The sequence below is a fragment of the Rhinatrema bivittatum genome, chromosome 2 (genome assembly GCF_901001135.1).
Source record: "Rhinatrema bivittatum chromosome 2, aRhiBiv1.1, whole genome shotgun sequence".
NCBI classification, from domain to species: domain Eukaryota; kingdom Metazoa; phylum Chordata; class Amphibia; order Gymnophiona; family Rhinatrematidae; genus Rhinatrema; species Rhinatrema bivittatum.
Genome location: NC_042616.1, coordinates 45,429,596 through 45,444,517, shown reverse-complemented (window position 1 = coordinate 45,444,517; position 14,922 = coordinate 45,429,596). Strand labels below are relative to the sequence as shown.

The following is a 14,922-nucleotide window of genomic DNA, read 5'->3' as shown; positions in this document are numbered from 1 at the left end:
ATTACTCAGGAAATGTGCATGGCGCTTATGGGACAGACTGGGGGGGGGGGGGTGAGACCGGGAATTATCGGTAACTGTTTCTCCTTTTTGCTTTCACAGAATCTGCTGAAGTGTAACCCGGTTCAGAGGATCTCTGCTGATGAAGCCCTGCAGCACCCTTATTTTGCAGACTTCTGTCCCCCGTAGGACCGAGAAGATGAGCGCTCTCGCCCCCTGCCAGCCCATCCTCCCAGTTGTCCTATTGGTTCTTCCTCCATTTCTTTTGTGGCCAGCCCAGGAGCTGGATTCCCTGCTCTTGGCAGTGGGATGTGTGGCTGCGCAGCCCAGCTGGGCACCAGCCCCCACACAGCTTGCTTTTTTTTTTTTTTTAGACGTAGCATGGATCAGAGCCAGAACCAACCTTTCAGACTGAAACGAAAGGAAAGAACTCCTCTTTGGTGTATGTTGACCAACCTGACTTCCTCCTGGGGAGCTTGGCAGTCTCGCTGCAGTAAGCTTGCCATTCATTGCACTAGCGCGCTCTCGTGATGATTTCCTGGCCCAACGACTCTTATCTCATTATTTAACCCTTTTGGTTCTGTGCCTGCCTCCCAGGTAGTGAGTTTGACTCCTGCCACAGAGTGGTTAAGACACTACATACAAGTATAGATGGCAGGGCTTTCCATACCTTTATCCTGGGGACCCCACAGCCAGTCATGTTTTCAGGATACTCCCCATGAATATGCATAAAAGAAATTAGCTTTACTGTATTTCCGGTGTATGCAGATATAACCCATGCATATTAATGGTTGATGTCCTGACAACCGGATGGCCTGTGGGATGTGCACAACAGGTTTGGGTAGCCCTGGTGTAGGGTAGGTGCTGCTGTCTATACTTGAATGCAATGACCTGATGGACATTGGTCTTTCTATGGAGGTGCTCCTGGGCCAGTCCGGTAGCTCAGGGGTAGAGCTGTACCCTGCAGTGCAGAAGGCTTGGCTTTGAGGCCTGGCCCGGGTCTTCCACTCCCTGGGCTGGGGGATGCCTTTGGGGCAGGGTTCACCCCCCCCAGGGTGGGAGAAGGGTAGGAGGGAGTCTCAGCTCTGGTTAAATGGCGACACCTGAGGCTGGAGCTGGGGGTCCACCATTGCAGGGATTCTACAGGAAGCTATGGTTTGTGGCCTCTACCCCAGGGACCGTGGCTGGACTGACCTGGGAGGCAGAGAATACAAAAAAAAACCAGGAGCTAAAAACTCTAGGGTTGGATGCGGAGGAAGATTTCATGGTGGTGCAGCCTAACAGGGGCTGGTTTGAGTAAGCTGGAAACCCAAAGAAGCAGGAGGAAACTGCCGGGGGAAAAGACGAAAAAGATTGGAGGGGCTCCTAGGTTGAAAGTTGTGAACCCTGTAGGCTCGGCCCGTATTTCCCCCGCTTAGATGGATTTAGTTACATGCTAGAAAAGCTCTCTTTCAACACGTAAAGTTCTCCTTCTATAGCGGGGGGGGGGGGCTAAGTGCCAAATCTCAAGGCTTGAGTTTTTTTTCCCCCCCATAGAATTTATACACGAGGGTCTCAGTCTGAAGGCAAATACATGCAGTCCCCTGCTCCCCAGCGTGGGGAGGTGTCTGTCTGTAAGCTGGGGGTATAGTATGGTGTATAGAGTGGGCATGGGAACCCCCCATCCGTATGCACAGCTTGTGTGATTTAGAATGGGGATGGACCCCCCCCCCCCTCCCCCCCCCATGTCTGTGATATCCCTAGGTCTCCTCTTCATGGTTCATGCCCCGTGGGCACAGTCTGTGTGCTACACGGCGTGCACCGGGTGAGATACGCTAATGACTTTATTCTGGCTGCGTTGGGCTAAGCGTTTTGGCAGGCAGCCTGTGCTCCTCCTGTATCAAGACACACCCCCTTTTCTTCATCCCCTCACTTTCATTACTTGTGGATATTTTAAAACAGTATAAATAGTAGAGGGATGAAGAGGACCAGACCTCACGTGCTAAAGTCTAAACAGAACTCCTTGTGTTCTCTTTTTTTTTTTTTTTTTTTTTTAATTGGAGGAAGGAGGGAGTCAGTCGGGCACCAGCAGAATGAAGTTCCCCCCCCTTCTGTGCTTGTTGCTTTTCCCCGAGGTAGGGAGGTGATGGCTCCTTGCCTCGGTGCGTGCTGGTGGCGGCCAGGATGACCCCGATGATGTGGTCCATCCCAGTGTTCCTGGGTTGGGTAGCTGGGGCTTTACTCTTGTTAGGTTCATTTTGTCACTCTTGTCTTCAGTGAAAGCGCTTAGCACCACAATCCAGACTGGGTTTTTTTGTTTTGTTTTTTTTTTTGTGAGGGTTTTTTTTCCATTATAGACAGTGTCTCTTTATTTTTTTTATCTTGTATATTTGTTAAATATTTCATAATAAATGCAGTTTGTTTTACAGAGGTTTTGGCAAATCCTTTTTGGTTATGTGTTCGGGCTGTGCACGTTGAAGTCTATTGCCTTATCTTTGATTTGTTGAGTCTTATGTCAATCCCAGAATCTGTGATTCTGTCTGCGAGGCCTCCTGCCCTCAGCCGCGCAGGAGATGGACTTAGAATAAGCGTTTCTTTTTTATTTTATTTTTTTTTTTTGGAGGGGTTGTCCCTTTTTTTTTGGTAGGGACTTGTCAATTATGGCTGCTGCTTACAGAAAAGAAAGTCAGGAGAGCAGACTCAGAGAGGGTGGCTCTTTGTGTGCTATAATTTATAACAGGACGCGTCACCTATCCCAAAACCCATCTTATCTTGTAATTGTCCTCGGCCTCTCCTCCGTCCCTCACAGCTGATCTTGTGGGAGGAAGAGTCAGCAGTGGCAGACAAAGCAGGTTATAGACAGCCACAGGCGCCAGTGCCACTGCCCTGTTGGCCAGGCTGCAGGGAAGGAGGAGGTGTGAGAGGCACCAGGACAGTTGGGGGGGGGGGGGGGAGGGAAGAGTAGGGACTCTGCACTTGGATTGGGATGAGAGCAGGGCTTGGGGATGGGGTTGGGGGTGATGGCTGCTGTTGATGATACTGAGCTGTCTCTAGCATATGAGCCCAAATGCAGGGAGGATGTCTCATAGCTGAGGCCATCTTATATTGGGGCCAATATGGTGCGTAGGGAAAAATTGCAAATAGCCATAATGTATCTCTTAAACTTGCATTTATATTTTTACAATATATGAATTAGCTACTCCCATATCCTTTAATATCACTTCATTGCTCTTCTATTGATTAGCAAGTGATAATTATTTTGCAATGGCACCGTAGCCTGAGCAATTGCAAGCTCACATAGAAGATAACTTTAAATATACTTTTGCAGCTTTTTACTTTAACTGTGAGCGTCTGAGACAAGCAGCAATAAATATGCATGTCAGACACAGCATAGCTGTGCCTAGCCTAGGGCTTCCCAAACCTTTGGCACTTGAAAGTTTTAAGATGACCCAAGCAAACGAGCAGGGTTATGGTCCCCCTCTGCCTGATGGTCACTGCTTCTCACCCACTCTGCACGTCAGTTGATCTCCTCTCAACCTGTACCTCATCTCTTCCCTTCCACCAGACTCCCCTCTTTCAACCTCTGCCCCCTCAACTCCCTAGCCCATCCTTCTCTCTCATCTACTCCAGCCAATCCTTTCACCCCAAGCTGCTCTTACAACCCCCAAACTTGATCCTTTCTCATCCCCTCCACTCCCTCCTTTCTTGTATTCTCATCCTCTCTCGCCTGCCAGTGTTGCCTCCTCTCTAAACCTTTTCTCAAACTTACCCCAGCTGCTCCCCTTTTCCACACCACCTCCTCTTAAATCTCTTAGTTGATTTTTCTATCATAGCCCCACCTCATCAACAGCCCATCCCTATCCACCTTATCCAACCCTCAACCCCCTCCTGCATCTCATCCCATCTTCGTATAAACCCTCCTCCAAACATCCCCTTGGCCAGGGTCATTGGCAACATTTTCCTTTTTAGCTGCCAATTGGTGGGAAGAGAAGGCAGGATGATGGCAGGGGGCAACACTTTCTTGCGCAGGTTTAATGGTGGGTGTGGAGAGAAAAGCAGTGGCAATTGGTCCATTATTATGGAACACATTACCACTAGAATTAAGACTAATGAAAGAAATAAAACTCTTCAAAAAAGGCTTAAAAACATGGCTCTTCAAAAAAGCATTTCACAGTGAGGTAACGGAATAACAACACATACACAAAGCAGGAATTCACCAAGAAAAAGCAGTATTGCTTACTTTTGTTATTTTCTCACAATTTAAGTATTAAATTATAAAGAAATTAATAGTAAATGGTAACCACACCCATTCCCCATTTAGAGTACATTATTGAACCATGTAACTGTATAATAATGGCACCCTTTGGATAAATTAGAAACCACATATTTGTGCCTGACTGTAAACCGTTGTGATGGTGCTCTACTATACGACGGTATAGAAAAGTTTTTAAATAAATAAATTGCCACTGCCCCCCTGCACACTCAGCCCTCCCCTCCTCTCATTAGTCCAGCTGCGATCTGTGACAGCAACGTTCGTAATGAAGGTGAGCTCAGAGTCTGTTCAAGCTCACAGGCCCTGATCCCTGCTTGTGTTAGGGGTCTGTAGTTACCACAAAACCTCAGGCAGGGGCAGTGCCACAGCAGGGACTGTGAGCCTGTACTGCTTCCCAGGCTGACTCCCACTACTAATGGCGCTGGCTCCTGAAAAGCGCTGCCACTTGAGGCACTGATCTACGGGTTGGGAAGTCCTGCTCTAGCCCGCTTTCTCGATCCCTCGCTCTCATTTTGAAGAGTTGAAGAAATCCCAGTTGACTGAAGTGGTGCGGAAGGCAGGCTTGAAGTTGAAGATCCAACTGCTCTGCACCTAGGGCTGCAGCTGGCAAAGGAAGGATTAATGACGGTGGTTCTAAAGCCAGACTTAATGACCAAGGCAGGTCCCAAGTATTGGGCTTATCTCTTAACCTTTTAATGGTTTCCAATCCAGTTTCTCTCTCTTCCTGAACCCTCCCCCATAACCATTGCACCTTATCTTTTCATGGCCTGCCCCTCTTCCTTGCCCCAGTGGCAGCCTTTCAGGCTCCTAGATGCCTCTAAACTACAGTCTGCTCTGCATGACGTGGCTGAGCAGGCTTGAACAGTCCCCGTGCCATTGATATTGCCCCATGCTAGAGCATCTTGTAATGGACTATGATCAAAGTGGAATCACGTACATTCTCCCAAAAGGACCACTTTCTAGAATAACTTTATTGGTATTTAATTATCCCTTTCACTTCAGCAATAGAAAATAGATAATAAATAGGTCTTCATGTATGGCTACCTGTTGACTTACTAATGCAGTTGGTGCTCCAGTATAAGACCTTGCCATCATTGCAAAAATCAATTTCAAAGTCTATTTTTTTCTTGTTTTATTAAAAAAAAAAAGTAATATGGAATTAAAAAGTACTTACCAATGTTATGTCTCACTGTTTTTCTTTTGCAAATTGTCTTCCCCTCAGCCTTATTTTAATTCATTGCTAATGCCTGAGTTGGACATGCATTTCAAGAGAGCTTCAGGGGTCTGCCACAATTACGGTTCTTCAGGCTTACTCGGCCTCCACGATTGGCCTTGGGTATTGGCAATGGAGTACCACACTGTTTCTCCAAGCAGGGACAAGAATCTGTTTCCCTTTATCCCCTTTGGCTCCCATGAGTTCTCTTCCACATAGGATCCTGGTGATTAAAAGCAATCTCTCCACCACTCTCCCTTTCTACCCCCTTCATTCCAAAAACTGCTCAATCTGAGTCCATGCAGCTCCTGAAACTGGTATTAAGAGAGCGCGGGGTGTGCCAGTTTCTCTTCTTTGAGTTCATCCTGCACCCCAGCCACCACTGTTTATTTATTTAAGATTCTTGCGCACTAAGCTTACAAAGAAAGCTGCAAAATTATGCTAATTGTTATGCCACCCAAGGTTCATAATCTGTCTTCATTTAGTTCTTTTTGTAATAGGGAGCAGCAGAAGGTAATGAGGGGTTGCCTGCCTTTCAACTGCATGGCCTTGAGTAGGTGGAGACCCTCTAGAATCCCCTCTATCCCCTTTAATAGTTACATAACAACCATTTGGTGAAATTAGGGGGAGAGATGGAGTCTGATGATAAGTTTATACTGAGGAGTTCTTAATCTGTGTTGCCCTGGATTAAGGATTCCTCCAAGGCGGTTGAGCTTCTAACCCAATGGTTGCAGGCTCTTGTAGGTCTGGGAGTGGTTAAACAAATGTAAACTAAGTCTGGGAGAGACAGAAGTACCATACTTCAAGACTGCAGGAGCTCAGCGTTCGAAGACGCCATCATTGCTGGACTCTATAACCCTCAAATTGAAGATCCAAGTCCATAACTGGAGTTACAGTAGACTTTGCCCTGAAATTGACATTGAGGTAAGAAAGAAAGCTGTAGCTATGAGGATGATATGAAACTCCAGGTGCGTGGACTCAGGCACAATGTCAGGAAATAGTTCTTCATGGAAAGGGTGGTGGATGCATGAAATGCCCTCCTGGAAGAAGTGGTGAAGACAAGAAGGGGGATGGAGTTCAAAAGGATGTGGGATAAACAGAGGATCTCTAGTGAACAAAGGATGGAAATGAACAAAAGGGGTAACCTGGGTTAACTGCCCTTCAAAGAAGGCATAGGGTAACCAATGAGCAACAGGTACTACCCTAAAACAACATAAACGTGCTGGTCAGACCACTTTTTCTGTCATCGTTTACGACGGGGAGGAAGAGTGTGAAGCATGTGTTTATCTATGAGAATGACTTCAGCCCTGGCCCTATGCACCCTCCATAGTCCCACTTCCATTTTATCTACAGGTTAAGCCCTGGTGTTAAAACATAAAATGTTACTTTTTTTTTTTTTTTTTATTATTCCCTGCTTTGAGCATTGACTGATCTACATTTTAGACAAATTACTCGGGTTGTTGACAAGGATGAATCACCAGACCAAGGCTATTTAGAGATTTAATTTTAAAGGACAACTGCGCTGTTACAAGTTTAATTTTTTTCACTGAATGTCAATGAGACACTTAGAAACGGGGACAGCACTAGCCGACCTCAGGGAAGGCTCACCTGTCATCCCGAGCATGAAAATGGGCTTTTCGTGTCATCCAAAGTCCAAAATTATGTAACCTGAGAACTTTTCACCCCTCCAGGGAGCAGAGGAATAAAATGTGAGTTAAATTGTAGCTTACATTTTCTTTACTGTTAAAATTGAGTTTACTCCTGAGATGGGAACTTAAAAAACAAACAAAACACTTTAATTCGACTATGCGTGCAGAAGACGTGTTGTGGATATTGGTGCTTCAGTTATAGAAAGGAAGGTGCTGTACTCTGAGGCAGGACCATTCTTGGGGGTGGGAGGAAGCAGAGGAAATCAGGGCACCCACCCAGTGCCTTGCCCCCGTCCCACCTCCTCTAAAGTAGCTCTGCTTCCTGTAACTGGCTGCAAGGTTCAGTCCTGGCATGATTTCCCCCCTTCCTATTCTCTCTCCTGATGGCAGCATGCTAACATGAGCAGCGCTTTTACCTGCTGGTGCCTCTGCCACCATCGTGGCACATGGTACTTTTCTCAGATTTAGAGGCAGGAAACTGTCACGAGAAACTTTGTACGTGTTGCTCTTCAGAAAAGCGGCACGCGGACAAGTTATCCAGCTAAAGTTAGTCAGATGCCAGATAACTTGCCATGGCTATTCAATGTAAGGTGACCAATGCGGAGTGCATGAACGGGAGGACACGCCTCCATGAAGGAGGGCAAAATGCAAGACGAAAATGACCATTGAATTTGCATATATTGTTAGAAAGCAATGTATATATGTAAATGTTTACATAGATGCAACATGACAAATGACTGTAATTTAAATAGAACTGCAACTCACGATATTGTAGAAGAGTGACCAAGTAATGCAGATTATAGCATATTTGGAATTCAGGTATCGCGTAATTCCCTGCCTCAAAAGATCTTACCATCGATGTGGGTTCCTTACTCTCTCGCTTGTTCTATCTCCCTACCCCCGCAATCTTCTCATGATCTAGGGTGGCACCCTGCTCCTTCTTCCCCTATCCCTACCCATTACGGGCAGACGGCCGGTTATGAAAACCAAGGCCAAGTTTACCGGCGTCGGTCTTCATAACTCGGCGGTCTGCTTTTCTGTACTTCTTTTCAATGCGCTCAGCTATTAACGCCTGCTCCAGACAGGCGTTAATATCTGAGCGATAATCTTTGTGCATTGGGAGTGAATGAGTAATAGGCTCATTCACATGCAATTGCATGTGATGAGCGCTATCTCATTCACTCCGCATCGGACGCACGTTAAATAGGCGCTAATCCCCCTATTGCATTAGGGGGTGGATTAGCGCCTATTTATCTGCATCAGAGTGCGGGTTATACAGTGCACGCGGCTGAGCGCACTGTATTGCATCGGCCCCTAAGACAGGGCGAAGTTGGTGTAATCGGTGTAAGTGGAAGGCCTTAACAACTCCCTCCATTTTTCTCTTATCTCTTCCCTTCCATCTCTATCATGCCCCGCAACTACCCAGGCCTGAGCCCTCTGCTATTTCTCTTCCCGATTCCCTCCTTTCTTCCTCAAGCTGACTCTCTTCTTCCTATTCCAGATCTGAACCCTCTGCTCTCTCTCTCTCCCTCTAGGCCTAACTCCTCTACGTTTTCTCTACCCCCTCCCCAGGCTAACTGTAGCCTCCTAACTTTAGGACAGGTCTTTGGCCCGATCCGACTTCATCATCCAGCTATCTCTGAATACACTGGGCAACAAATTTTCACAAAAGTCATGTTACGGAAATGAAATTAGTCAATTCTTATAAATTTCCATGTGCTAAACACGAATGTGACTGTGAAAATGGAAAATTGGCTCTAGTTTTTTTGTAATATGCAATAATATAATTACATCTTGAACTGTTTGCCAATAGTAGGAAACCTACAGTTAATACCGTTTGAAAAATGAAGTAATAGACTACGTCTTAGATTTCTTTGCTTGTCTCTTGTACACCTGTTCGGGAGCATCTCTGCGGAGTGTCCAGCAGTAGTCAGCCAGCATGAATATTTCAAATGCTCACCCTTTCTGACTGGGCTTCATATAGTACGCTGCTGTCGTCAGCTTACTCAGCAGCAGCATGGCAGTAGAACTGCATTGCATCAGAAAATGATGTAATAAACTCTGGATGATGTGTGCATGATGGAATTATGCAATATGATGCAATATTACATCATTCTAGGCTTATTTACAGTCCTGGATAAATTTACATGACTAAACATAGAAAGTGAACTATATTAAATATCTTCAAAACGAGAGCCAATAAAAACTTTTCATGGTCATATTCGTGTTCAGCACATTAAGATACTACAGAGTAGGACCTTTTTAGGTCAGTAACACTTTCATTGTTGCCCAGTGATATTGGAGTTAGTGGCTAACTCAACTCCTCCCAGTTATGCCTCTGGAGCGCCCCTAACTTCTGAGTTAGTCAGCCAGCTAAATGCTTTTGAATATGGACCTTAAGGTCTATAAGATGGAGAAGTTCTAAGAATGCAGTGAATATGTTAAAAGCCCAAGACAAGTAGAAAACTGAAAAGTCCCATGATCAGGCCATCCAGCATCTGTATATCTAAAACCAAATTAAAGGGATTAGGTGAGCGAAAATAGACGCAGGTACTGATTGTGTAAAATACAAGTGTAACAGACACTCAGTTCTGTCACTAGTAAGTCCTGGGTATCAAGTGTCAGCTAGCCATTGCAGGATGAAAGTGGAGGAGGATTCATTCAAATACAGCCCTCCTTCTGCAGGGCTCTGACTACGGCTAGAGAGGTAGTCCTTTGAGTTGTGAACAGAGTTAAGAACATACGAAATTGCCATGCTGGGTCAGACTAAGGGTCCATCAAGCCCAGCGTCCTGTTTCCAACAGAGGCCAAACCAGGCCACAAGAACCTGGCAAGTACCCAAACACTAAGAACCACCCATGCTACTGATGCAATTAATAGCAGTGGCTATTCCCTAAGTAAACTTGATTAATAGCCGTTAATGGACTTCTCCTCCAAGAACTTATCCAATCCTTTTTTTAAACAAAGCTACACTAACTGCACTAACCACATCCTCTGGCAACAGAGTTCACAGACCTGCCCCCCCCCCCCCCTACATCCTCAGTGAGGAAGGGAGTGTCAGTGACCTGCTGTAGGGGTACACTGCAGTGGTGTTTTCATTTTTCATTTTTGCGCACTCCAGGCGCAAACAAAAGTACGCTGGATTTTAGTAGATACGCGCGTAGCCGCGCGTATCTGCTAAAATCCGGGATCGGCGCGCACAAGGCTGCCGATTTTGGGCAGCCGGCGTGCGCCGAGCCGCACAGCCTGCCTCCATTCCCTCCGAGGCCGCTCCAAAATCGGAGCGGCCTCGGAGGGAACTCTCTTTCGCCCTCCCCTCACCTTCCCCTCCCTTCCTCTACCTAACCCACCCCCCCGGCCCTATCTAAACCCCCCCCCTACCTTTGTCCGGGGATTTACCCCTTCCGGAGGGAGAAGTAAATCCCCGCGCGCCAGCGGGCATCTAGCGCGCCGAGACGCAACCCGGGGGCGGTTCCGGAGGGCGCGGCCACGCCCCCGGACCACCCTGGGCCGAAACCACGCCCCCGGGCCCGCCCCGAAACGCCGCATCCCGCCCCCAAAAAGCTGCGTCGATCGGCCACGCCCCCGACAAAAAACCCCAGGACTTACGCGAGTCCCGGGGCTCTGCGCACGCCGGCAGGCCTATGGAAAATAGGCGCGCCGGCGCGCAAGGCCCTGCTCGCGTAAATCCGGGCAGATTTACGCGAGCAGGGCTTTTAAAATCCACCCCACAGTGTTTTGGACAATAGTATAGTGACTCCAGTCGTTTTTGGCACACATTGGGATAGACATATCCTGATTACCCCAGGGACAACAGGACAGATACATGGAGTCACCTTTAGCCCTCGGGGCCTTGGAAGTAATCTCCTCCTTCCCCCCACTTGGCAAAGGCTCCAGGCCCTGAACCAAAGAGACCATGCCAAGCTAGCCTGGGAAGGTTCCTGCCCCAAAGAGTACAACAAATTCTCTTCTGGCCCCATGATCGGGTAGCAATCCACACCCAGGGATGGGATTACACAAGTATAAATCTCATATTAATCTCAGGCAGAATAAAAATAAGAGATATGACAATCCTCAAACGGGCAGGATTTGATATTTCTCTTTCATGTGCTGTTATACACGATCACACACTGTTATTTATTGTGCCGCCTCGACTCTCACACATGGGATCCTTATGAGCCTTTCTGTGCCCCCTTTTGTCTCAAATAAATGGGGATCCTCACGGCGCATTCCTGTGCCCTCTCTTGGCTTTCACAAAAGGAGATCCTGAAGGTTCCTTCCTATGCCCCCCCCCCCCGCCCCCACACACACAGTTCTAACAGGGATCCTCATGGTTCCTACTTGTGCCCCCTCTCTGCTCTAACACACAGGGATTCTCACACTTCTTCCTGTGCCCCTCTCAGCTCTCACACACAGGGATTCTCAGGCTTCTTCCTGTGCCACTCTCAGCTCTCACACACGGGGATTCTCACGCTTCTCCCTGTGCCCCTCTCAGCTCTCACACACGGGGATTCTCATGGTACCTGTGCCCCCCTCAGCTCTCACACATGGGGATGCTCATGGCACCTGTGCCCCCTCAGCTCTCTCACACGGGGATTCTCACGCTTCTTCCTGTGCCCCCCTCAGCTCTCATACACGGGGATTCTCATGCTTCTTCCTGTGCCCCTCTCAGAGATCACACATGGGGATTCTCATGGCACCTGTGCCCCCCTCAGCTCTCACACACAGGGATTCTCATGGCACCTATGCCCCCCTCAGCTCTCATACACGGCAATTCTCACACTTCTTCCTCTGCCTCTCTCAGATCTCACACACGGGGATTCTCATGGCACCTGTGCTCCCCTCAGCTCTCACACACAGGATTCTCACACTTCTTCCTGTGACCCTCTCAGATCTCACACACGGGGATTCTCATGGCACCTGGGCCCCCTTAGCTCTCACAGACAGGGATTCTCACACTTCTTCCTGTGCCCCTTTCAGATATCACACTCGGGGATGCTCATGGCACCTGTGCCCCCCCCTCAGCTCTCACACACAGAGATTCTCACACTCTTCCTGTGACCCTCTCAGATCTCACACACTGGGATTCTCACACTTCTTCCTGTGCCCCTCTCAGATCTCACACACTGGGATTCTCATGGCACCTGTGCCCCCCCTCAGCTCTCACACACAGGGATTCTCACGCTTCTTCCTGTGCCCCCCCCTCAGCTCTCACACACAGGGATTCTCACGCTTCTTCCTGTGCCCCCCTCAGCTCTCACACACAGGGCTTCTCACGCTTCTTCCTGTGCCCCTCTCAGATGTCACACACGGGGATTCTCATGGCACCTCCCTATGCCCCCCCCAACGGCTCTCAAGGACCCTTATGGTGCCCTCTTGTACCCTCCTTGGCTCTCACACACAGGGATCCTCATGGCTCTTTCCTGTAACCTCCTTGGCTCTCATGCAAAAGTTTTCTCACAGCTTCTCCTGAGCCCCCTTGGTTCTCACACGCTCAGACTTTCCAAATATTCCACCCTGGGTGGGAGTCTCCTGCTTTAGAAGTCCATCTCCCACTGTCCTGCACAAGAGTGGGATAGCCCCAACCAAGGCAAGAGACTTGGAGGTCAGTGGCAACAGCTCCAGGGATGTGGCCACCACGTTGACAGGAGACTGTCATACAACAAACCTCCACTTGGTTTCTTTCCATCTGCCACCAAAATCAGCAACTTTAAACCTCACAAGATCATCAGCAGGAGCTACTGGTCTGCAGGACTTGAAGTTGCTTGTCATGATGGCAGCAGTGATGTGCTGCCCAATGGGCTCAGCTGCTGAGGGGAGGAGCAGGGGATGTTGTGGCAAGCTGTGGAGGGAGCAGAAGCTGGAAATGGGGGAGGGGGGCAAGCAACACGGGAAACATTCTGGGGATGAGGGGATCAGATGCCGATCAAGGAGCCGGGCTGTCAAGTGGCAGGGCAGAGTGAATGCTGGGGAAGGGGAGACAAGCAAGAGGAGTAATTGAATGCTGGGGAAGGTGGGTGCAAGAATCGGGGGATAGATGTTGAGGAAGAGGTAGGGCCCAGCTGGTGGGGAAGAAAGGGAAGAGGTCGGAGGAAGGAGGAAATGACAAGAGGACATGCTAGGGAAAGGAAGAGCAAGAGACTGGGCAGATTCTGGAGAGATGGGATGAGATAGTGTAGATGCTGGGGAATGGGGCAAGAAACAGGACAGATCTTGGGGAAGAAGGGTCAGGCAGGGAATAGGGAGGGCACGCTAGAGGAAGAAGGGAGGCAGAGGGATAGATGCTAAGTGGAAGAAGAAAACAGGCAGGGAGATGGATGCTGAGTGAAGAGGTAGAAGGAGTGGTGGATGGGGAAGAGAGAAATGAAGGATTGGAGGTAAATTAGATAAGAGGTAAGAATGGGAAATGGGAAATTATGCATGAAGGATGATATGAATGCGAGCAAAATAATGGAAGGATAGGAGAAAGAAAAATGAAGTGAAGTGAGAGGCATAGATCTGAAGCTGAATAAGAGGTTAGGGCAAAAACTGGGAGAAGAGACAGGGAAGACAGAGGGTTGATGGAGGCAAGGGTTATGAAACATGGAGGGATGGAAAAAGAAAAAGGGATGAGAAATAAGAGAGACGAATAGGAGAAGGACAAAGGAAGTGCATGAGAGAAGAAAATGGAGGGAAGGGGAAGATGAGAGCTGAAAGATGTGAGGAAAGGTACAGAGTGAGAAGAGCTGACGATTTCAATGTATTATCCATTATAGCACCTAAAATTTGAACTCCAGTTTTAGCACAAGTTTTATTATGTCGGCCCTTTTAACCCATCTATCCCCTTTATCATTTTTGTTGCCCTTCTCTATAACTTTTGTGGTTTTGCTATCTTATATCTTTTTTTTAGATGGGCTGACCAGAACTGTATGTAGTACTCAAGGTATGGTCGCACGCACCATAGTTTTATACGAAGGTATATTTTTCAATTTATTCTCTATTCCTTTTGGAATAATTGTTAACATTAAATTTGCTTTTTTTAAGCCATTGTGGCACACTGATCTGAAGCTTTCAAAGTACTTCTTTCGTGGCTTCTGTTCTGTAAAGAAACAGCACAAACTTCCAGGGCTTCATTTAGATTTATATTTGAAATGCAATATGGAAAGTATAGATCTTACGTGATCTTGTTGTTGAAGGTTTGATTTATCAATTCTTGTGTCAAAGGGAACCAGCAACCTCTAATCACTTCTTATTTTCCATTTTTTAACACATTTTTGGAAATAAAATTCTCCAATATTTATTTTAACCAAATCCCTGAAGCTTTCTCAGTGCACTGACAGATCTCACTTTATCAATTCTTGTGTAAAAGAGAACTAGCAACCTATAATCACTTCTTATTTTCCATTTTTTTAACACATTTTTGGAAATAAAATTCTCCAATATTTATTTTAACCAAATCCCTAAAGCTTTCTCAGTGCACTGACAGATCTCACTTTACAGCTCACTCCCACCCTGCCTGTTACCTCATGACGTCATCAGTCAGCGCCACCTGATTGGAGAAGAGAAACAGAGAAGACAAAAAGGATCATTCTCCATCCTAGACCTAGAATCTCAGACATTGCCGCTGGAGTCTCCTGCTCCGGTAACGGCTCCCAAGCCTCCTTCCTATCCTACTGCAAGAGGCAATCCCTCGGCTCTTCCACAGGCAGAAAAAGAGCTCCCATTTAATTTCTGATCCTGAAAGCAGCAAAAGCAGAAAGGAAAATGCCTGCAGGAGCTTCTGTTCAGGTAGGAGATTGCTCCCAACTTCCTGCCCTCTCTGTGAGGGTCTG

General features: G+C 47.5%; 2 protein-coding genes across 3 annotated transcripts in view; both read left to right on the top strand.

Annotated features, from left to right (window-relative positions):
- CDK5 (cyclin dependent kinase 5) overlaps positions 1-2,407 on the top strand; it is a 29,623-nt gene extending 27,216 nt beyond the window's left edge. For both annotated transcript variants that reach the window (XM_029587956.1, XM_029587955.1), the window contains exon 13: positions 100-2,407. In XM_029587956.1, the coding sequence (XP_029443816.1) occupies positions 100-186 (87 nt within the window). In that variant the 3' untranslated portion in view covers positions 187-2,407. The remainder of the gene's footprint in view (positions 1-99) is intronic.
- A 12,252-nt stretch (positions 2,408-14,659) lies between these two features.
- Positions 14,660-14,922, top strand: part of LOC115083897 (protein ZNF783-like) — a 35,312-nt gene continuing 35,049 nt past the window's right edge. The window contains exon 1 of the mRNA XM_029587954.1: positions 14,660-14,878. Coding sequence (XP_029443814.1) covers positions 14,855-14,878 — 24 coding nt within the window. The 5' untranslated portion in view covers positions 14,660-14,854. The remainder of the gene's footprint in view (positions 14,879-14,922) is intronic.